A 26040-nucleotide genomic window follows, 5' to 3' on the forward strand; every position below is an offset into this window, starting at 1 on the left:
GATTGCATGGAAATGTCGTTACTAGGGAAGTGCATTTCTCGTTTTTGCTGCCTGCTCTTAATTCGCAATTGATCGACTAATGCGTTGTATTTTGTTGTGTCTCGTGTGTCTTTTAACCCTTAATCGAGTGGTATAAAGAACTGCAAGTTTATTTTATTTAGCGAAATAAATTTCATTCATCTTTGAATAATTTAAGCATACTTTGCAAATAATATAATTTGCAAATTCTGGACAGAATTCGAATTCTAATTCTTCATGTATAGGTAACATTTGAACAAATATAAAATACACAATTATATATAAAATACATGTATATTAGAACACACATATACACACATATATACGTTAAGAGACGTGTCGCATAAAATTATAAATGGAATTCTATCTTGAATTTTGTTGCGAATTATAGATTGTCTAAAGTTAGTTAAAGACTCGATGTTTTCCTAATCGAAATCAAGAAGGATTTATTGCGAGTTTTTAACATTTAACATTAAATATCTTATTTATTACTCGTTTCAGTTATTAAAAAAAATTCGGGAATTAAAAGAAAAATATATCGTGCTAATTCCTTGCGCCTTTGAAGCACAGTTTATTGGGAAGCTTTTCATTCATAATAATTTATAACTTTAAAACAATTAATCCTCTCGATGCCTTTGTTCAAAAAGAATCGATTTCAAATTATTAAAGAAAAAAAACATGACACGGTATATCTTGTGCATTTATGTGAAATAAAGAATTTATTTTTTAGAAATAAAATTGTGTGATCGATTTTATCTTTAAAGATACATTAATTTAACATTAAATTGAAAATTATGTGATAAAAGAATTTCTTTGTTTGTTAATTAAATCCACACATTAGTAGAGATTTCTTATAATGATGTTCTGGATACAAAACGCTAATACCACGCTAACTCGCGTGTACAGTAAATGATAATGTAAGTTCAAGAAGGAAATTGCCATAATAATTTAGCTGCTTCACAGAGAACACGAAATCTTAACGTTTATCGTATTCGTAAGTACGATATTCCAAGGATGGATTATTATATTCTAACAATAGAAATCTTTACGAAAGAGAAAACTAAACTATATGGATCATAGAAAGTGAAAAGAGATATCCTAGAAATTCAATAATTTCGTTTTAATTATGAATTATTTATTGAAAGAAAATCTATTTAGATGAACGAGATGATAAACATTTTTCCGATGAAACAAACATATTAATTTTAATAAATTATATATATTACAGATACAATTAATTGCTTTTGCATCAACTAATTTAGCGTTTTGCCGACATATTAATTTATTCAGTTATAATGATGCAAATAATTATTTTACTATATATTTCCTATATTCTTAATTATAATGAAAGATACACTCTCATCGTGAAGAAAAAAAGATTTTTTATTAAAAATATTTTGCCGTGTCTCTTTCTTATTTTTGCTATATATGAACTTGCTTTTATAAATTTTATTCGGGAATAGTTATTCCTATACTCGTAATAATTTTAAAGCAGTGATATTTCTTATTATTACAGATGTGCACAGGCGTTTGGTTCTCATACGCGCATCTCTCTTGCGGGAACTGTAATAACTCTCCTTGTCGTCAAGCATAAAGTAGAGAAACTCTCGGAGAACAGCTGTTATTTAATTTACGACCGACGCGGGATTTTGTGCCTTTCCTAAATCGAAATGCAAATACGTTGTATGTCACTGTCTCGGATAATCCTTGATATAGCTGCATTCAAGTGCCTTAAGAGCAGTAAGAGGTCGAAGCGAGGCTGCCTCTGCCTTAATGAGACTGCCTGGTAATTGTTTGTACGTCAGTTGCCTCTCAAGATAAAGCATAAAACGTAAACGCAGGATCCCTCGTCGAATTATGGTACCCCGATATTTCGCGAGATTCAAGTGGAAAACATCAACGTATACGACGACATGTATTTTATCTATAAATATATCATCAGGCATGAGACGGGCAACATATGCACGCGAAAGCTTCGCATTTCATCTTGCATTGCGTGTTGATTCTTATACTTGTTATATAACGTATTTATTCAAGAAGTCAGCACAAATTTGTATTAGGGGCGGGAAGGGGGAAGAAAGTGCACTAAACCAAATGTAAAGGAGAAGAAAGCAACATGTATTATTCCTTCTCGTGATTTTAAATATTGTGAACTGAAACAAAAGTATATAATTAAATGTAGAGCTTGAACGAGGTAAAAAACTTAACACATCTGCCCTCCGGCGTTCACTTAATTATAAATATATTCTATGATTCGCGTACGAGAAACTTTCGAACACAAATGTTTTAAAGATTACTTGTTGGAATAAATAAAAGCTTTCATTCACGATTAAGAAGATAATTCTGTCCATTTTCTCGAGAATTTTCCAGAAAAGTAAATTCTGTTGGATTTTTTAAAGTAAACGCGGATATATATATACATGGGATTTTAAAAAAAAATAAAGTCTATTTGAGAGAGAAATTGATTAAAAAAGAAGATTTCATTATTAATTTCTTTTTTCATAAAGTTCAATTCAATGAAATCCAATATAATTTAATCTCTCTAGAGATCAAAAGCTATCTGCCTCAATAGTTCTATTTAGGAAACCCTAGTTTTTGAGAGCCACGAATATATATTATGCACAAATCACATTACATAAATATCATTTTCTATCTACTATTTCACTTCGCTCGAAACTTATTCAATTTCTTCGCTCAGATGCTCAAAGAACCTTTAGTGTACTTTTTGCCGATTCGTTCTTCGGAGGTAGCACGAAATTCGAAAAATCAAAGGCAAGCGAAAGCGCGAACGGTCCCTTCAAAGTCCGGCACGAAGGCGCTGTAAATTAATTACGACAGAATGGGAGGCACATCCTGACAGCGCCGTTAAGTTGACCGAGCGCTCGCGCAGGATAAGATGCTCCTATAAGAAATTTCCAGCCATCACGCCGCCTACGCGCGCTCGTTGGCTCTCCTTTTCCCCCTACGTAAAAGCTACGTCCCGGTGATAAGGAGCTCCCATGGGAGTGTCGGTGGAGGAGTAACCTTGTATTATGCGAAAGAGACTCGTAAGATCCCTCGGGGAACACCCTTTCTCACCGCTTACGACATCGTCCTTCTGTCCGGCTCATGTCGCCCTGATGCTCACGGCGCAAAGGCGTTGATAGGTTCACGAAATTTTTACGAGGCAGTTTCGTACTCCGAAATGTCGCGTTGCATTATCGAGTACATGTGTCATCCCACGTCTATTATTATATAAATATCATTGAAATTATTAAATATTGCTTCATCGCGACCGTTTGATCTTTAAAAGTAACGCTTCGTTGACTATTGATTTTGTTGTTTTATTGCGGAAAATGTTTTTCCGCTCAGCGTATTTGCAAATTTTAATTCTATATTATATTAATTATATTTAATTACGTATTGTATATTTTATAATAATAAAATTATGTATATTTCAAATTTACTTTTCTACAATAACTAATTTATTATAAATGTATATGTGCGTGAGAAAAATACAGAAAAAAATTAGAAAACAATTAATGATATAGCTGCGTTTTCCGTCCTCGGAATATTATTTGCTTATGAATAATATAATAAATATTCTAATTATTTTAATTTAAATAATAAGTCAAAGAATACATGCTTAATGATGTAATTAAAAGTGTAATCAACATTTCCATTGTCTGACAAATATTTTAAAATATATATATATATAAATTTTGTTTTATCATTAATAAATAAGTTTAATACATTTAATTTTTTCAATGAAATTTGAAAATGTGTGATCTCTTGACATATAAAATCTCTCATAATGACATATGTAAATCTCTCTTAATATATAAATAATTAATATAAATATCTACATAAAGAAAATTTCGAAAAAATCAACAATTTAATATTTCACAACGATTCTTTTTTATGTGAGGTACTCGTCTTTCTCTATTTTGACCCATATCCGGTATTCTATGTCGTTGTATAACCCAGTAATTCTTTCGTTGGATGTGTAATTTTCAGAAAAGCCTCACACGTTCCTTTTTCACTTTAGCATAGAAAACTTTCAAGCATAAAATTGTAAATAGCATAAATATTGTAAAAAAGTTTATTTTCATGTTTTCTTCTTAAAAAATATATCGAATAAATACATATGTCACATTCTAATTTTAATTTTTTTCCATATATCAATTTACAAAAATTTAAGTAAAATAAATTATATAATGGAAATTTCTTTATTACCATCATTATGCCAGATTTTTTATTATCACATATCATTATATCTGTTCAAAATGGAGTTTTAAAAAATTCATTGTCCTATCATGTTTTTCGACATTTATCGATTTACAGAATTTAATGGTAAAGTAACAGCTCAGCTTTATCTTTTACGTTCCGACAAGGAAATTCGTCGGATATTTATTTTGCGCTTCACCGGATAAAGCATTATGTTTCTCGTCTCGTGCAAAGGAACCAATGAAAATGTGTCATGCGTATTCCTTATGATAAAAGCATACCGTTTGAGTCGTTTAGTTTTACTTCGACGTTAGCGTTTTATTTCGACATCCGGCAACGGATCCTTCTTCCGAAGGACGTTGCAAAAGTGGTCGTCGTCGTCGTAAATTACGAGGATATTCCGGCGACATTTGGTTATTGCGGCTATATCTCTTCCGCTTGTACGTTAATGGAATTAAACTCGAGAACAGTCGGGGGCGAGACCAAAGTTCGAGAACGAGTTTCGAGTTTGAAGTGATACTCGTTAACTCTAGCCCTTTATGGCCGTTTCTCGAGCTAGTTTATGTTCTGATTTCGAGATCGGAAATGCGGCGATCCATCCGCGATGGCGATACATCCTCCCATAAAGATTCTTTCACGCGAAACGCAATACGAAGAGCAAAGTTGCTTCTTTACCTTTAATACGCTGCTTTAAATTTGTTGCGTCACGAGCTAAACGTTAATTCTGAGATCCGTAATTTCTTCCGAAACCCTTAATACGATTCAAATTTTTATTTGCGTCTATTAATTTTTTTTATTCAAAACACTGTTGTTTTGTAAAAGTCAATCGCGATTTAATTCTTACATTGCTTACAAAGCTGATATGTAATATTTCCAATTCTAAGTTCGGAATATCGACTGATACACTCTTTACACAAGTGTCCAAATGTAATTTCCGATTCGTACATGTGTCACCTCTTTTGCTTTGAAAACGATTCAGTTGGCCCTTGTGAGTCGATCTTGGCTATAATTGCCATTGACACCGAAGGCAAAATGCTGATATGTCACTGCTGCATGTGAATGAATCTTTATATAGTAGCGTTCACGATGTCGTTTTGCCGGAAGTAATATCGGTCGAATGCCGATACCAATTTCATCATTTCGCATCGGACCGAACCACTCTGCCTTCCGCCATTGCCATAATCGATATCGTATATAACCCATGCATAATCCTAGTTGTGCACAAGTTCGCGCGGGCAAACCGCATATGGTGACTTCCGGCGAATGCGATCGCGTTCGGTCCATTAGATCGCCTGACATAAATTTTAATACGTATTGGTTGATCTAAAATATTTATTATATATATATAATAAATATTTTAGATCAACCATACATATATAGCATGTATGTATATTGATTCGCGCGTGTTAGATGTCTTTCTACTCATTTAAACCGTCTCATTAGCGGCGCGGATTAATTACCAATAGCGGTCCGCTTATTGCTGGTATAAACATGTCATTTATGAAGCGGCTGGACGCGATCGATTCTCGTATCGCATTTGGCGGCGTCGAAATAATGCATATTCAGAGAACCGCTTGTTAATATTAAACGAGTAATGACATTTTAAACGAAAATAATGTGAAATAATCTGAATAAAATTCAGTGATATAAATCCTGATATCTAATCTTGCAAGAGATCCGTCAAAAGATGAAAAATGCGATGAAAGATGAAAGAGTCATGAAAGATTCTTTCTTCACTCGTAATTGGCGCAGGTCTAATTTAGAACATCTGATTAAGTCAAGCTTATTCAACGTGTTGTTGACGCTAATCGGATAATGTAAGCCGCGTGTAAAATCAGCCAAAGTTCTTAAACATGATGGTATAATGTAATAATGTTGTGTCTGATATGTACGATGTTAACACGTTCGCTGTCTGTGCATCCGTAAATGTGCATGCAATATCATCTTCTACAAGGAAAGCGATGTATGTAGCGATACTTTACCCGCCCGATATTCTCGAATGATATTGTCTTAAAATCTTAGTTTTATCGCTTTTAAATTTTTATTTTAATTATATAAAATCACACAAAAAAGAGCAGATATGAAAAATTCACAAAAAGATTAATTTTGTTAATGCCAAATAAGTTTTGTTTTTGAATTCAATTTTTAAACAGTGTACATATGGTTAATAAATCCTGCTGAATCGTATAAATCAATAAATTGTTAAATTGCAAACGCAAATTCCGTATGTAGATATGAATCAAACATAATATGGCGGCACAATGTAACACATTGTGTTTATATTCGCGGAATAGTGTGATTCTTGCCGATGTTTCAATAAAAATTCAGACTGCTTGTATTCATAATAATATCTAAAAAATTTATCTCAATCTGTCAAAGTTTATTTCTCTTGTTTTCAATTTCCATTTTATGTAATTTTCTCATACCAATTACTTTTTAAAGAAAATTGGCATATATTATACGATAATGTGCTCAATACCCATCTATGTCAATTTTAAACCAATATAATTCATTCATAATCGTATTCTCACAATAAACTGATGAAATCTTTTTCGTTATTTTTAACAAGTGATTTTCTGGCTTTTTAATTTTATCGATTACCGCTAAATTACAGCGCACTGCGGAGGAAATAATACCGCGCAGCGTTATATGAAACCCTAGCAAGGGTTCGCATAATATCGCATTCCCTCGTATAAACTCGGTGATATGTTCGTGCGCTTATAATTCCTTCGGAAATGATTCGATTACCTGCAGGTCCACCCGAGTTTCGCAGAGATCGCCCGTGTAGCCGAGCGGGCAGAGACAGACAGCGGTGTCGCCTCCGGTCGTCAGGCATTTTCCACCGTGAGAACACGGCACCTTGCTGCACCTGTCGGCCGTGCACTCCTCTGAAACGACAATAAATCAGGCGATTTAATAAAAGTTCTAGCGGCAGGATGTGAAATCGAGAGTTGAGCGCACACGCGAGCGAAAATCGGATCGCAGAAGCCGAGACAGAGAGAAAGAGAGGGAACCCGACTCGACTCGATACGAGAGATTTCGACTTGCGCGCGAGATAAAACCAATAAAACCGCTCGACAGGCCGTCCTGTTCGATTTATCGGAGCGTAGAAGTATCAATTTCTCTTCCGCCTCATCGTATTTTCGACGGTATCATTTAGCGCGCGCGAGAGCATTGACGGGAGGATTTTTTCGTTCACGACGTCAACGATCGCGATATAGCTTTTCGACGTTGAGTTTTACGATGGGACAGCCTGTCGGAAATATGCCGTATTCTTCTCTTCGTCGCGAAATTTATATATTTAACACTTTCATAGATCAACTCTCAGCAATATTGCGAAACGAATTATTTTAGCTTCTACGAGAGTTATTTAAATTTTTTACACATTACAATATATAACTCCTCTCTACAAAACAAAAGCGAAACGAAGAATTGAAATCTATTAACTAAAGTTCATTCTTCAGTCTTTCAACGCGCAGCTCTTGCAAATAATAATCAGAAATGTATATTCATTACCCAAGTAAAATATATAATTTGCATCAACGAACAAGTTGCAACTTGCTATATTAGAAGAAGCGCAATACGGGAGTGAAATTATTATTAGAAAGATAAAAGTTTGAAAATCGAATTGATATCAACTTTGTGACGATGAATGATTCGGATGATTTTTTTGCTTTCAGCCGATTATTCGAGCGCGACGCTCGAAACGCTCGAACTTCCGGAATTTGAAGTTTTCCAATCTAACGGATGTTATCTTTTCATGAGTCCGCCTATATACGGTAAACGTAGACCGAATCGAAAAGTGACGCGAAACTTTCGATTTGACCCGTCTCGTCTGTCTCATGCCACGCCATTGTAACAAATCGATAGTCGCAGACTGAAAATAATAAAGCGAAATAATAACTAAAGGAATAATTTATTTCGCTAATTGATGTTTCACATATTAATGAGACTTTGGGTCATTTTACATGCATGTATCAATTCTTTTTATATATGACGTTGGTCGACTCTCATTTAAAATTGATAATCTCCGAATATATGTCAACTTTATTATAAACATTTTTGCTTCTTTAATTTTGCAATTTAACCTTTTATTAACCATAAGAGATTATAATTTTAAATATTTATTAAAAATTAATACTTAAATTATATTAAATTATTAAATTTAGAATTAAATCTTTTATCATTAATTCAATTCAATTTTTAAACATTTTTTAAATCCATGATTAAATTAATTGTTAGTATTAAAAAATTTGCGACTTTTATTTATAAATTTATAATTTATTACTTTTTAGGCATAATATTTAATTTTAATTTTGCACAAATTCTACAAATATATAACACTACACTCAACAAATCATAGAGATATCTTTTATTTTTTTTAATCTTTTCTTTAACTGGAATTATCCTCTTCAATTTTTTTACAGTATTTCTGGAGAGTCGTGTTATATATTTTAAAGTACAAAATAATCACACAAAAAAAACAATAATTCATTACGAATGTATGTAAATCATGTACGCGTAAATTAAATGGCTCTACATCAATTACCGCGGTTACGCAGATACACATTAACATATAAAACATAAATAAAAACAAGTTCCACTCTTGATAATTAATATTTTATACAATGGTGCCTTGTTAATATAAATTGTAAATATCGTACTGCGTGTGTGCAATATATAACTGATATAACGATTACTGTCTGTAATTGATTATGCTACATATTTCAATCAGTTCTAGTGCATTATATTCGTATATCTCTATTTATTATACGTACAAATATCGACTTCTTGTAAACTCGGTTCTAAAGAATATGTAAAACTTGCATCAATAATATGTACTTTTAATAGATAGATATTTCAGAAAAAGAGAACAAATTGTGTGTGTAAAGAAAACAAAAATGCATATTTCGTAAAAATAAAATATTAAATCAATGAAAATTACTCATGCGAAATGTAAGACGTACTTTTATTTCATTCTTTTATTTTAAAACAAATACTTATACCTGGAAATATTCTGCATTTGCTTCGTCATCATGTATATTATCTTATTATCATACAAATTTTTATCGTTTATTAATATCTGTTGGACGATTGATTCGAATATATGACCGATTGCGAAATATGTAAATTGTGTTTCGCATATATTAAGAATAATGACTCTCTCGATGTTACAAAATTGAGATAACATTTGACTGGTTCCATCGTGATATAAATACTAGGCAGATGTCCATTACTCAGAGGTAATTAATGCAACATACACGAAGCAGCTGTTGAATATAGCCGGACCTAAACGACTTCCTCCAAATGTTGACAATTAATTACACTCCAGTAGCGATAACAATAATTATTACTTGCGCGATAATCATAACTTTGTCCGATGACGTAGTGATTTCCTCCTTCGCTCTTCTTGCAAACGAGTAAAATCATCCTACGATTGTATCTCACTTGCCGATATAATTAAACAGAGCTTTCAAATATCGCACAGTTTCAACTTTTTTCTCCAATAAGAAAAGTTCGACAAACCGTAAATTAAAAAAAATTTGAAACTACATACGCGCGCGCGGCTATAAAGTAATACAATCCTGCTACAGAACAATTTTTCGTTACGGGTAAAAAAAAAACGATATTAAAAAGAGAGCAAACATCCTTTTAACTTTACAACAATTGTTTGAATATATTCTATTCTGTTCGAGAATATATTAAAGATGATGAAGAGTAAAATAAAAATTGCTCTTATATTTTTATGACATAAAATAGAAGTGTGTAATAAACCATTCAAAAAATTCAATATTTGATATGAAAAGATTACTCTTTTTATATTTCTACCGGATATTTAATTTCGATGATGTTATAGAAATCATAAAGGTATTTTCTTTTTGGAAGATTGTGCTGCCTTTTAGAAACGTTATTTATCCGCTAAGAATATATAATAAGACTGAATTATATATCGTGCTTTATATTTCTAACACAAAGTGTTATTTTTTTAGTTACAGATTACCTAATATGTTCTATTCAATTTTTAAAATAGTTTTTTATTTTTATTTTTCCTTTTTAGAATCAATCTTTTTATTTCTATATTTTTATCGCTGGTGAAATTTTATTATTATCTGCGAATTTTTTGAATCTCTTTGAATTGTTAACAAATAATGATATTTTAAGTTTGAGAAAATAAATAATTTGCCGAAAATTTCAGCACTAATATGACACATAAGCACATTATATTGACATCTATTTTAATAAAATGTAGAATCGTTTTTCCAAGTGAGAAAAGCTCGTTATATATATTTTTGTCACATCTATTTAGGCGAGTAATTTTACACAACATTGATTTTGTCTCATAAGAAATCACTTGTCAAAAACAGAAAATTAAATGAAATTCAATACAAAATTGGAGTACGTCATTTATTGTCTTGCAAATAACAAAATAATAAAGTGACTCGCGCGTGTATAAATGCGTAAAAAAATTATTATTATTTACGTTCTCTCGCGCCACAACTATAAAGTTGACGCAAAGCCAGACGCTAAAATATTTGAAACAATTAATGACTATAAGCTATAATTAACCTTCTTACAGTTATGGCATATTCGGCACTACGGGATGTCCAAATTAACAACTATATCGGCAAACGGACAACAGGTGTCACATGAATTTAGGTGGCAAATCCTCCGACGCCCGCTCGATTTAACTCTGAATATATTCTCCGTTTTCTTTTTTTGTACTTGAGGTGAGAAGCGAATTCCCCAAGTAGTTCGAAGTCCCAAGCGCGTCTCGACATTTAACTTGCCGAAAGATATAATTGTAATTAACCAGAATACAACCTTATATAAAGCGTTATGTGTCGCATGTATATAAAGCAATATACATTAAATGTAAAAAAAAGAAAACTGTAGACTACATCTAATTATCTACGTGAAAACTAAACATCTTGATTGTATAATTGTCATTGGAATGATTAAAGCTTTCTAGAATCATTGATTTTATGTGCGAAGAAAATGTGCGATTAAAATATATAGAATTGTCATCGAAATTCTTCAATATCTAGGAAAGTTCGATTCGGCGGAAACCGGATGCTGCACCGTGATTCTATACTTACCAACGTCAAATCCGTTGGCCGCGTCGCCCTGCGGGGCCAATGGGAAGCGATAGTGATGCTCGTTCGCCTCCAAATGCCGGATGCAACCCTTAAATCCGGTCCTCACCGGAAGTCGCTCCAAACCGGTCGTGTTTCCGGGTCCGCCGACGAAGAGCGGCTCGCGGAACGTAATTCTCGAAAACAAGCCCTGGAATTGAGAAGCCAGAATTCTCTAGTTACACGTGTGCAGAGCTGTAGCATAACATACTGGCAGCGCAATTGCGGCCACCTGATTAATGCATGAAATGTACTTGGCATATGAATCCAACATTGGCTATTTCTTTGTATATTTCTAAGTCGAAAAAATAAAAAACTAATAGAATTGTAAAACTGTTTCTTTTCCTCTCATACAAAATTTTATTATTTAGAAATTTAATTCACGCTTTGTTGTATTAATTCTGATATAATAATGGAATATCTTAAAATAAAGATATCTGTGTGTAGCGAATTTGTTGAAAAGTCTTTAATCAAATAACTACACTGTGACTCAAACTAGTCGCAAAGCGAATAAATGAAAATTTAAAGCCGGCGGCTACAATGCAGTTATTGCGGAAGAAGCACGGAAGAGCGACGTGAAATAGGAAATTCCTCCATGTCTTTTAAAATCTGTGCTACTTTCGTGTCGCGCATTTTTCACATTCTCTATCTCATATTGGACGACAAACTATGCCCATTGTCAGCCAATACATAATGTCGTTTTATCGTGCATTTTGTATTCAAGTACGCGCGCGATCATAGGTTTCCTTTCAAGGAAATTCCTCAAATCGAACGAGAAAATTGCGCGCGGTCACGAAGGCGTTGCTAACCAGCTTCACTTTAGTTTTTTACTTCCTTTTCCAAAGCGATGAGAATGTGGCAAGAAAAAAGGGAGGAAGATGAAGAAATAGAAAGTGAGAGAGAGAGAGAGAGAGAGAGAGAGAGAAAAAGAGGGGGAGAGAGAGAGCTGGAGAGAACAGAAAATAGTGGAGAGGTCAGGGGTGGCTTCTCTAATTACGATGCTGTCGTTAGGACACCAAGTGCTTAATGGCACTCTAGGATAAAGTGGGCTTGAAACGCGAAGCCATTTGCGATGCTGCCCGATTTTAAAGGTAATTAAACCTAACCTGGGAAAAACAGATGGGTTGAGAACCAGCCGATAATTCCTCGTTATCATACTGCTATCCTGAGCGCCCGTGAGACTCGTTGAAGAAAGAGTATTGGCGGAAAAAGTAGATGACATTTATCGACTTGCTCTCCTGATCGAAATTTGCTCGATTATAGATTTTTTTCATCATGTTTATATATTTATGTTTACATTATGATTAGAAGAATTAGAAAAAATTTGTAATTAATTAATTTTTAATTATTTTTTAAGAATCTTATGTTATTTTGTAATTAATTAATTTTTAAGAATTTTATAATTTTAAAAAAGAATTTTTAACATTTAAGAATTTTATAATTTCCCATCTATTAAAAATAGATTCAGCAAAAATAAATAGAAAATGTAGAAGAAATTTTTTTCGTATAAAAAGATTTTATTTTTAAAATAAAATTAACTTTGAAATTTAGAAAATTAGTAACACATATTTTATGCTTTTTGTATTATGCGAGAGCTTGGAGCACAAGAAATCACTTGTTTTCAGTTGTATTATGTTTTTTAACTTACTCTGAGATGCCTGTTCTTATCCATAAAAGTACATTACTTAAGATCAGTGTTCATCTAAGAACTTTGCAAATTAGTGATCTAGTTGTTCATAAGTATCTCTGAAAGACTATCCGTTATCATCAGTGTAAAAAGGCTCTGCAAGTTTCGCTTACACTTCTGATCCTTCGTCCTGACGCTGCATCTCATTTGCAAAATAACAAGGCAAACGAGCATCGTAGTATCACGAGTAAGCGATGCAAACCAAATTAAGAAAAAAGGAACAAAAAGTGCGCATAATACAAGTGTCGCGAATACGATTAAAACAGGGAGCGAACTAGTTAACAATAAGATTCACAAATTTATTTGCAAAACAACTCCGACAACCTCGCTTTACACGTCAAAGAACATTATACTGCGTTTGCATTAAAAAGAAGTCACGTTACCTTGCACGCTGATGAGTTATAAATTAAATCGTCGACTCTTAATTAAACTCAATTTTGTTAGACTTTCGAAATATGAATTTTGTAACCGAATTCTAAATATATCGAAAAAATTTAAATTATTATTTATGTATGTATGATTTGTGAAATTGAATATATTAATCGGCACACGATTATATTGATTCTGACATAAATGTTATAAATAAAAATTAATTATTGCATTATATTGTATTATATCGTTAAACTATTATGCAAATATAAGTATATGTGCGTGTGTGTGTATTTAATGCATAATTTTAAAAGGTAATAAAAAATACTTCAATAAATATAATCAATTATCGAAATCTTGCAGCCTATAAATTACGTTCAATAATATGTGTAAAATCACTGAGTCAATAGTAATTATCGTTTCTCTTTCTTTATTTCTTCTCTTTTATATTTGTAAAATAATTATTTTTATTTAATGGACAATGATATCGCTTATACTCATGTTATATAACAGATATAATCGCGTAAATTATTCAATTTGAAGAAAACACAATTACTACTTTTTATTTTTTACATTTAAATTGTGATAATGCTGATAATTAATATCAATAATTCTAATCGTTAATATTTTTTGTAAATATTTTAGAAAATTTGAATAATTTTGTCTCTCGAAATAGTATATGAATAAAATTTTTTTAATTTAAACAACTCTAGAATATTTTTGTTCCTCTGCTGATCGATTTTTAATATATATTTAGATGCAGGAATAATTAAAGCATTCTTGCAACTGTTAAAATTCTGTCAGTTATCTTTTTATCATGCGAATTTTTAAATCGCTCTATCTTAATAAAGTCTAAACGAGCAATCGAGGTCAATCGATTGGGTCGTATTAATATGGGAAAGAGCAAAATCGATAGACGATTACGTGGCCGGAAGTACCTTATTCAGACAAGTTTTACGGGCAATAGCACTTTTTTTTGATTAGATTGATCGAAGAAGGTGCGGTCTAGTTCCAGGGTGTGGTTCTCCGCTTTTAACCTCCGCCATCTGTCTCGATATATCTCATCGTTCGTACTCTTTTAGCTTCTTACGTCACCATCGCATTTTCCAGATATTTCACCAGATATTCTATTTTCTCCTGATTATTTTTGCACAAAAGATTTCATTATTAATGCATTTAATGACAAATTTTTCCACCAATTTGCCGCTTCCTTTTTAACAAGAATGTCATTTTATTAATGTTAATTTCCCAATTTTTTTACGTAAATATTTTTATAGCTAAGTTCTGAATTTCATTTATCATTTTTTTTATCATTTTTAATTCTTAAAGTCTATTTAAAATTCCACCAGGAAGATTGAGAAAATTGAAATTCTTTTCAAAAAAGAGAAAATTAAAATTCTTTTAAAAATAATATTAAAATTATATATATATATATATATATATAAATGTTTAAAAAAGTGAAAATTGCGACAATAATAAATTGCAACTCCTTTTCAAAGTACGCTCTTCGTATCTTATCTCTTGTGATATCTAGGGCAGTGAAAATATAGAGAATTTCTCATGCGGAGCTTTTGTAGCTTCTACAACAAAATGAGAATTTTCAAGAAAGTCGAAGTTTTGTTGCGGTAACATTGTATAACGTGTTTTAGCACATATCGATATAATCCGCGACGAAGTTTGCACGCAAAATAAAACAAAAAAAAAGAGTCAAAAATTTTGCGCAACCTATATGGAATTCTTCGAAAAGAAGTTTCGCTATAAGAACGTTTCTTCAATTCCCGGACTACATTCTCTCATTAAAGTTTCCGGAAAGTTTCTGTGAGATACAACAGCGTTTAATGCTGGTTCCATCTCAGCGCTATTAAACTTTTCGGAAGTGAATCTTTCGCATCGAATGAAAACAATTTTATTTTACTACAGTTGGTCGTAAGCATTAATGGCATTCGAATCAAAATAAGGACCATTATTTGCATACGATGTTATCTGCATTTGCATTTTTTTCATCTGTGTGCTTTTATGGATTATAACTTCGTCCATTTTAATCGTCTAATTCATCGTCTAATTTATCATTTTCTATTAATTAGATATCACCTTGAGGAAATTAACGTTTTAAACCAAATTTTACTTAAAGAAATGAAATGCTTATTTGTCGCTATGAGTTACCGCAACGAATTATCACAAGCAATTGACTTCGATTCCTTATTGCGCCGTTACATAAAACATCGGAAATTCTCGAGGGAGACGCGCGAGTGTCGCGAATATCTCGAGAATTCGAATAAACTCACAGATAATCCCGATAATATACGTTCCGCCTCGCTAAGGAATATCGATCACCTCATTGAATTTACAGTACATACACATATACACACACAAGCGCGTATATAATATATATATATATATATATATATATATATCTGTGTGTGTGTGTGTGTGTACACACACACACACACACATACACATACATACGGGAAATAATATCCAAGATCTGGCCTTGATGGAAATAAAGTGAAGTGCCCTCACCTTCGATCGTCCCTCCACCCTCTTCTCCTGATTCAGCTGGATCCAGGCGTCCCATCGATGTCTGTAGACACTCAGAGTGTTCCACTCATTCAGCTTCACCGTTTCCGTGCTCCTGACCGTACCCACACCGCTGCCGCAGTCGAACCTTAACCGCAGAAAATACAAGGACGATGTTAATCGATTGGGAATGTTAGGCACGTCGCGAAATATCAGGCATTGTCGAAGTGGAATTCATAACCATGTTCTTTTGATACATTGCCGCGTGCGGTAGAATTTAATCGCAGTAAGAGAGCGCGAAAAAGGAAAACTCGTGCAATTAAATTACAAATTTAATTTTCTTTGTATTTTTGCAAATGAGTGATTGTGAGAAAGAACAGTTTATTCTAAAAACGTTGCAAATAAATTTGCTCTACTGCGATATTTTTTGTTCTTTTTTTCATTTTTATATAAATACAGTTTGTATGTAGAAAAGATTATTGAAAAACCAGTTTAATTTACTTTAATTAATTTGCTAAATGCAATGATAAATAGTTCTCTCTCTCTCTTTCTTAATATCATAATGGATGGTGCATCCTCGTACATTCACGATGAGAAAGAATATGACCGATGTTCAATAATGTCTACGGATAAAGTATTACTGGTGTCGCTGCCGATATAATCAATATGGAAATCATCATCGACATCCGGTAATCCATTCACGATCATCGCGAAAGTAATCCGCTGATACGTAAGCGCACAGTAATGCTCTTCGTTCAGTTAATCGAACGACAAATCCACATGGCTAATCATTTAGCGTTCGATTAATGAATTGTGGAAACGAATCTGGGAAACAGTGGACGACTATCGGCTGGTATTACTGAATAAATTACGCGACGCGTTTGATGAATGTGTCTATGAATTTGATATTCGATCTATGATTCAAATTTCCGTTATTCTGATCGCACTGTTAAATTTCAATAGAAATTATCACGAAAATCCATCCTCGATGCTTTTTTCTATTTTTTAATAATTGCTACTGTTATTTTGTGTGAAACGTTTTTACTTGTCATACAAACATTCTTGTTTATTATACTTGTACTTAGAAAACATATTTATATGATAATTGAACAATTTTTGCTGTTAAATAGAAAGATTTTAAAAAATTTTTAATAATTCTCGGTACCCTTTATAACAAAATTACAACAGAAACATGTTTATTTAACTAAATATTTAAATAAACACATCTCTGTTGCAAGTTTGTCATAAAGAATATTGAGAATTATTAAAAATTTCAAAAAAATTCTATTTGATTTTATGTAAATAATTTATTCAATGCACACTATTACATGTATCATAATATCACGGAAGCATCGACACAATATTACAAATGTCATATGGCGACATAACACTTCACAACGCGTACTTGTGCAAGCGCGAAACTTTATATAGTGCGTTATAAAATAAATCCTACGGCGTCGTTTTCACGGCGAAAAAGTTTTTCCGTCGACGGGGTGGCGTAAAATGCCGTAAAAAAGAAGGTGCGGAGCCGGATCAGAGTATATTGCAAAAGGCAAACTTTCAGTTTTTGCGCCGCGCCCATAAATCGTACCTACGCGGTCTCCATTAAGTTACGGCTTATTAAGCTGTAAACGAAAAATTAGTCCCGGCATGGAATGTTTAATTAATGACCACGTCAAACTCACGGCGAAGTCTCCGAAATTATGACGCCAAAGTATTTTATAAAATGTCTCCCATGTAACTTTATATTCAATACCCCGCCTGCTTCTTGACGTGGGGTAAAAAAAATCGATAAATTTCATTCTCGAGACTATTTAAGGAGTTTGTGCTCGTAAAATCCTCCTTGCATCTCGCCGATGTTTACGATCTCTTCTCTTAATTTTTTAATTAATACTCTGATCTTATTCTCGCCTTTTTTATTAATTTAACTCTCTTCTATAATACATATTAATTTTATACATATTAATGCATTTCGTTATAAATGTTAATCAAATATCTTTTTCTTGCTTATACTTGTTCGAATAAACGTTTTAATATAAATATCAACTCAATTATTCTAATCTAAATTGAAACATTGATAATATACTAATCAAACTCAAACTCGTCAAACTCCTTGAATCGTTAGTTAGTAATAATAATGATAGTAAATAAACAATACAAATACCTGAATTCGATAAAGCCATGATGAAGTATCAAAGCCATAAAATCACCCTGAAGATCGTCTCGTTCTCCCGCCAATAGAAGCACCCCGTCCCACGCTTCGGGCCGAAATTCCAGCTCCAATTGCACGTGTTTGTAAGCGGCTCTTAAGGCAGGAAAAGCCAGCCAGCCTGATCCAGTAAAACGCGGCGATCTCACTTCAGCCTCTGAAACGCAACATTACCTAAGGGTCTTTTTACTGATTCAACGAAATTTGTTTGAACTTTGTTAATTTGTTTCCGGCTTAAATTAGCAACAATATATTTACAGTATCGAGGAATTTGCAAAGATATGGCAAGAATTTATGAATCAATTTTTATGATAATTACAAAATAATAAAGAAATCGATATGCGCTGAAATACACATCATAGAAAATAGATTTTATAAAACGTATTAAAAAATTCTTTTCTTTATCAAAATTTCATCATATTTTGCTATATCTTTGAAAATATGCCACTGAGTAGAAATAATGTCATTTTAATTCGCATTTTATAAAAATGTACTTCTTATATATCTCATTTTCATTATTTATTAGAATTATTTTTCATAAAAATTCTATTAAGATATAGGAAGATATAATACAAAAAATGTATTAACTATATAAATAACAATTTTACATAATATATATGTATGCAAGATGATTTTATAAAATTTGTCACTATTTTATGATACAAAACAATAAGTTTGAGAATTTCCAATACACTTATGGTGCATCAACGTATTAATATTCGCCAAAAATATTACTTTTCGTGACGCTATTAGAAAAGCGCCACTTTAATGTATACATTTTTCAAAACGCATCACGAAATAATATCGAAAAGTATGTGCAATTCGTAGTTGAGAGACGTGCGAATGGTTAACATGCCGGTACCGTCGACCACTTTCGGAGGTTATACGCGGGAAGGGAAAAGAGCGGAAAATCGAGAATTCCGGCCGCACACGAGGCTTCCACGGAACGTCCCTTCACTCCCACAATCTACAACCCCGTATCAATCACGTGAGTGTACCGCAGGATGTACCCGTAGGAAGACGACCCTACCGAGCACGTGAGTGTAAGGGTGACGATAAATCAGGCCGGACCAGAAGAATAGAAAAAGTTGCACCCGTGGGGCCTGGAAATGGAATTCCAGTTCTTGATAGCGCCAGAAATCCTCGACACTATCGTGTAACAAAGTGCCGCTCAACCGGCGGAATCGTATACGCAATTACAAATCGGTGATATCGAAAAGACATAGGGAATTTATCGAACATTGACATGTTGTAACGGCGAGAGGAAATATCTCCAATCGATTGGTTTACTATACCGTAAAATCGATTTGACCTATACATTTTACGGCGTATTGCTTGCCTAGACTATTTGTTATACGAAATTGTAGCATGTTATAATTTATGTATTTTTCACGTGTGTTAAAAAATTTTCCAATCAAAATTATTAATCACAATAAATTTAAAGTATATTTTAATTTTAATTAAATTATGATATATATGTATGAATATATAAATATGTCAAACATATAAATATATAAGTTATATCTATAAATAAAATTACATGTAATTATGATATAAATATACAATTAATTATGATATAAATATACAATTAATTATTTTCAACCGTTAAATTTTATATGCACACAGCTGAACATGAACAGCTGTGCTGAGTGCTAATATGAAGTAATTGCATAATATAAAATTATAATTAGATTTAGTTATATAATCTATTCTAATTTATGTGTTCACACTATAAAATATAGTAAAATATCCAACCAACCATTGAGAAATATTCCGTAAATTGCTACATCCGCACTTGAATAACTGAGTTGCAAGACTATATATTCCTCGCAGTAGAACAAGTACATCGCAAGCAGACCGTAGATTCGACTCTCACAGTAGAGTAAGTAAATTATAGCCGGACCATATATTTCTTCCTACTAGTAGAACAAGTACATTATATTCCCGAACCAATATAATCCGCTTTTCGATTACACATTCACAGCATTCCAATATGCTTAGAATCCACTAGTTAGTATCGTAGCTGTAAAATCACACGTATATAAGTGCACTTTTTCGCCATTTTATTTTTAACGTAGTGATAACGAAGTTTATACAAATAAGATGAAAGAAATCAATATTGTTACGCGCGTGGCTATAATACAAATAATAAATAATTATAGTAGATAAAATATTATTTATAAAAAATACATAATATTGTTAATATAATATCAATGTTGAAGGCAAGACAAACGATACACTCGATAAATGCATTTAAATAAATTACAAGGTGATACAGAAGAGATACATTGATCTCACATTAGCAGCGAATTTCGTTCTATCAGGCTTTTTTCACTTTGTACCTTGGTTTTTTCCGCGGTCTGTGTACACTGAGAGGCGCTTAAGATGTGTACATGAGTTAAATGAGTTACTTTATCGCCGCGGGATGCAAAAGGCAAAGAGTTTCATTGATTAAAATCGAACATCCCAAAGTTATCGTCTCTGACGTTCGCATCGCGCTCGGCTTAAAGCGGGAAACGAACTTCCGGGAACGCGGGAAACAACGTTCCCGCCGCCTGCGGTTCAGCGAGGCGTGTAAACTCGAACGAGCCGAGAGCGATCGGGAGCGACGACGGCCAGTTCGAAAAGAGAGAAGGCTACGATCGTAATTCGTTTCCCGCGGCGACCTGATTGATCGTTTCGCTATTCGAGGCGTGCCTTTATGCAAATTAAGCGGATCAAAAGACTCCCGCGGTAGAGTTTCCATCCGAGCCTCGCAAAGTGGACGTAACCGAACGTTGGCCCTCTCGATGTGCCGTCCCGCATAACGCGAATGCTAATGAAAGTCGTTTCTTCACTGTTAAAAATTCTGACAAGCGTATATATAGCTCTCTGTCGTACGTTAATACGCCACAAATCCCTCGCCGCCTGCAATTTTTATTAAAGAACTATTACGTGGAAGTTTCGCATTAAAACCTTCATTAGAGAAAAGAGGAGAAAATAGAGAGATGAGAGAGATAGTAGAAGATGGAGATTACGGTTGTTAGAAATGTTAATGTAGTTCCAAAATGTATTTTCGAGCATTATGTGGATTACACATGAGTCATAATGTAAATCTACGATTTTATGTTTTATTTTTTTTTTTAATATTTTTCATAATTCTTGTTTGTTTTTTTAAATGTTTTCAATGTTTTATTAAATGTTGTATTATAGTGATAATGTACTAATTAATAAAAGTTATTTGCGGTATTCTATCGTACAAATATCATCGAAGCATAATTAAAAAGTGACAATTTACATTAAAAAATGTAAAATATCGACATTTGCAAGATAAGTACTTTTTACACATCATTTTATGTTTCTATTGTATTTTTCATTATACAGGATGTCCTGAAACTAACGCTTGATATTTTAAAGGCAGATTCTCTGGCCAATTTAAAAACGATTTTTCCTCAGCGAAAATGTCGCGGCACTAATAGTTTTCGAGTTATAAACGATTGAAAATAAAGGGTTTTTCGCAAACTAAGGCTTATGGGAATAAAATATTAATAAAGTCACATTCTTTAGTTAATTTTAGGTAGAGTTTACTTAATAGAATTTTAACTTAAGGCTTAGTTAGAAAGATACATGATGACAAAAATTGGGAATATGTAAAAAAATAATGATCTCCCTCGACATTTTCGCTGAGGAAAAATCGTTTTTAAATTGGCCAGAGAATCTGCCTTTAAAATATCAAGCGTTAGTTTCGGGACACCCTGTATATACATATATATGTACATATATGGATAACACGAGCACATAAGATATAAATATAAACTTTATGATAATAATTTATGTAGAATAGAGAGAAATAAAGCTAGTTATAGTTCGTGTGTATGCGTGGTACGAAATCATAATATACAACGTAATATACAATGTAGAAATACATATATCGATTATATTGATGTGTTGTGTAATGGTTACACGATTCGCAATTATTGCGTTTTAATGTCGTAAAGTTTAAGCTCTTCGTATCCGCAAATGTTTCATGTTAATTCCATATGATTTTGACAATTAATAGAGATTCGATTCGGCGGTGACAGACATCCCGCGTCCCCCTAACATACGAATCATATGTCAAATCAGTGGTACACGTTACAAACATATGCCAGCCATTTTCTCCGGGACATTAACGCCGGCCATTCGAATCGTATCATCGTCAATACTCGCGTCCTATTCCCATGTTAGCATTGTTATCGATTCGATACAAAGAGTAATGTCGTGTAACGAAGCTTTCGTGATTATACAGGAAATTATGATACATGCAATTACAATACGTGCGATGTTGATATTGCAATAGATGTTCGTGATTACGACACACACAGTCATAAATAAGACAAAGTTCGCACTAACAGATTGTGGCGAAATAACAGATTGTAATATTTTAACGTTTTGTTTTATTACGTTTGAGAGTTTTATGCATTTTAGTATTTTGAGTGCAAACAATGCATGTTTATGTTTATCTTCGCAGAACAAATTCGCATATTTCGTTATTCGTGTTACAAATCTGAAAGATGCGTTCAATTACGTTGAAAATTTTAGAAAATATACCCAACCAAGAAATTTCGTACTCGTTGCACCATTCAAGAACCGTTTCAAGTAGCGCGAGTCCATAATTCTCCGGCATTCGGGTTCTAAAGACTGAGCAGTCAGCGGATAATACTACTTAAAAGTCAAATACGATCATGAATCCGGCATAATCCAAGGTAAAAAATGGTGGAAGTTTTGTTGAAATTTTCATAATTAAATACTTTACATAAGGGAGATCGTAAAAGCCAGAGCAAAAGTTTCTTTTCTATATAGAAAAGATATTTTACATTTATGTTGTAAATAGCACTTCTTTCAAAACTTTGACGACAAAATCTTGTAATCTTTTTTTAAAAAAAAAATAAATCCAGAATCTTTACTACTTCTTTTTATCAATGTATTAACGCTTGAAATATCGTTATTCGAAAAGAAAAATGCGTGTCATTCAATTTCGATAATTTGTCGACGCTAGAAAGATAAAAATTACAAAAAAATTCTCTCCTTCATTATGTTCGCGTCTTCGCGTGTCTGTTTCATCAATTTTCACTTCATTCTTTATTAATACATGCGTATACTTCAATTTGGTCAAAAAATTTGGCGAACAAATATCATCTTGTAGTCGCGCCGGAAAATTGAATCCGTGGAGAGTACAATTTAATTGGAAAAAAGTTAACTCTCTCTCGCGCGACGATATCAAATGGCAATCAAAAGGACCGTACGTCGGCGCGTGCCGAACGGTATGTCATAAGTCAACGAAGAACATGGTATGGAGAGCACGACTCGTACATGTCGCCGCGCGTTATCGATTTTATAATCAAGGAGGAGGCAGTGAACCGCGCGTTCCCGTTTCATCACCTACGAAGCCGTCCCTGACATGGACTTATATCTCGTTGGTTCAATTGGTCACGAGCCTTAAATTATTCGCGGTATACATAAAAATGTCGAACGATCGAGGAATTCTTCCCGCAGACGTGTCTCTTAAAAAAAAGATCAGTCATAAATATAGATCTTTTCTTTACGACCCTGCTGTCACAATAATTGGAATTCTTTGTCAGTGGGACTTAAATCTCCGCCACTTGAATTATTTAGATCTGAAATGCGCATATATATTTTCCATGCAATCTAGTTAATTAGAACATGTATATATTCATTGTACACATGTATATATGTAACATGTGTATATTTACTTCATCTTATTTCATTCTTAATTAAATTAAATATTTCTTACTATTTTAATGGAATTTCTCCCTTGCTCTCTCTTTTTCTCTGTTTTTTATTTTTCCTATGTAATTATCCATAATTATCCACTGTAATATCCATTTAATAGTTGTTTAAATGAAATGATATCATGAAATTTAATATCGATTTATTTATATAAATATATATCTCGCTGTAAAATATGAAACTTAAAATTTAAACACACATACAATTATAGATATAATTGTTTAGTATAGGATTATAAATAAAACTGATATGATAACTGAATATGATACTGGAAGTATACTAAATTTCACAAACTCTGGAGAGCTCCTTTATGCGCGAAGAAAATGGTCGAAACGCATATACCGCACGAAAATTTTCGGCATGTGTCGCGATCATGGCATTTAATCGGAATAATTGATACGATCGCCGATCGTGTAATTGAAGTTTGCAAAGTTGGCGGATTATACCCCCATGACCACAGCAACCGTAACGTTATTTCCGTCGGTTTGCTCAAATTGCGAGCATCGGGACCATGAGCCACCGTCACCGCTCGCCGACAACGAAAATAACGTTGCGTGAACGCGCAAATAAATTCTAAAATTAATCGTATCGTTGTGCAGGGGGCGATCTGCATAAATGGAGCCGCCAACCTCTCGTCGCATCCCCAAACTGGAATTACGGGAATCTCTACACGCGTAATCCGGCACAATCGTCGTGCATGCGCTCGCACATGCACCTGTTGTGGCGTATCCCGCACCTAATCGATTGACTATCCGCTGTGACGCGACAAATTGCGTTTGTCCCTTTCGCATTATGGCCGACACAATGGCCACTCCCTCCCCCCCTTTTCCCACTCATCGCCGTAACCCTTTCGCCGATAGTCGAGTGAAGGTTGTCGAGTGACCGGGTCGCTTTTTTTTTCTCACGAGCATCGATAAATGCATCGATGAGCGTGAAAAAAGTTTATATTTTCTCGCGAAGGCACTGGGCCTCTCGAACGATATTTTGCGCGATTGTTACGAAGATAACAAACGTTGTTAACGCATCAAATACACAGAGCACAAATTTGATTAATTCCGCACAATTGCACCCCGTTTAAAATTTTATATCTTCAATGTTCAATGATGAATAAATGCGAATTCTTTTAAATAATCTTTTAAAGTGGCACGTCTGCTATCGTTATCTGATATTTAATATTTTATTATTTTTACATTTTATTATTTTGTACATTTTACTATTGACAAATTCTTTACTTATTTAACATGATGATTGTGTTCGATGTTAGCGAATCTATTTCATCTAGCGTTAAATGTATCCTCAGAATAGGAATTATCGTATCTTGAATGTGGATTTCGCGAAATAATGGCATAGAATGGAAGGCAATCGAGAGAGATTAACGGGGGGAAACGAATTAAAGTTGTCTTTGAGAATGCCTTTGCGTAACGAGTATAATGAGTTAACTTATCATCAAAGCTAAATAATTAAATTTTGAGAAACAATATTAGACTCAAGATATTATACGGCTTAGTATAATACATATTGAAGGAGAATAAATTCTCTGAAAAAAAATCTTACGTTAAAATTTATTATATGAAAAAGTAGAAGCAAGATATTTTACATGTACATACATATCTATAGTAGCACATCTAGAGCTTTTACAATGTCTTTTGTCCTCGAGAAAAATATCTTGTTTCTAAAGTTAAAACGAGTTTTCTAACCGAATAATCGTAGCGCTCGAATAATCTTTCTTTGCAAGTTTGAATTACGACGTAAATGTTGTGAAAGAGGCTACTTTAACATGAATCTGCCGAGAAAATTATTTTAATGAGGAGCAGTGATTTACAAGCGCATTCACAGACAAGTAACAATAATTCCAAGTGTTCCTTTGTATTTCGAAGTAGCATCGATCGATTGAGGATACGAAAAATATAGAATGCCGCTTCGGCGGACAAAAGCCTGAGTTTTTGAAAGTTTGCCCGATGAAGATGCTCGAAAACGTTTTCGCATAAAAAATCTCGAATTGCTGATTAATCAAATTAATACCTTTGGAAATCCGAAACTATTCCACATCCTCTTTTTTCTTGGGATTTTGCGTCGCGAAGAACGAAAGAACGTCCGAAATTTTTCATGCCTGACGTTAGTAAGCGAAAATT

General features: G+C 33.2%; 1 protein-coding gene and 1 long non-coding RNA gene across 12 annotated transcripts in view; one reads left to right on the forward strand and one right to left on the reverse strand.

The window, feature by feature from the left end:
* Nucleotides 1-26040, reverse strand: part of LOC145972234 (pikachurin) — a 98046-nt gene that overhangs the window by 15957 nt on the left and 56049 nt on the right. For all 11 annotated transcript variants that reach the window (XM_083100667.1, XM_083100664.1, XM_083100662.1 and 8 more), the window contains 4 exons: nucleotides 18095-18296; nucleotides 15934-16078; nucleotides 11322-11508; nucleotides 6973-7112 (listed from right to left, as the gene is read on the reverse strand). In XM_083100667.1, coding sequence (XP_082956793.1) covers nucleotides 6973-7112; nucleotides 11322-11508; nucleotides 15934-16078; nucleotides 18095-18296 — 674 coding nt within the window. The remainder of the gene's footprint in view (nucleotides 1-6972; nucleotides 7113-11321; nucleotides 11509-15933; nucleotides 16079-18094; nucleotides 18297-26040) is intronic.
* LOC145972236 (uncharacterized) lies at nucleotides 5778-11552 on the forward strand. The gene is made up of 3 exons (XR_014439101.1): nucleotides 5778-6041; nucleotides 10802-10952; nucleotides 11271-11552. It is a non-coding gene; the product is annotated as an uncharacterized LOC145972236 (long non-coding RNA).

The sequence above is a fragment of the Camponotus vicinus genome, unplaced genomic scaffold, assembly GCF_025532165.1.
Source record: "Camponotus vicinus isolate PSW18456_S1 unplaced genomic scaffold, iyCamVici1.0 SCAF_5, whole genome shotgun sequence".
NCBI lineage: Eukaryota > Metazoa > Arthropoda > Insecta > Hymenoptera > Formicidae > Camponotus > Camponotus vicinus.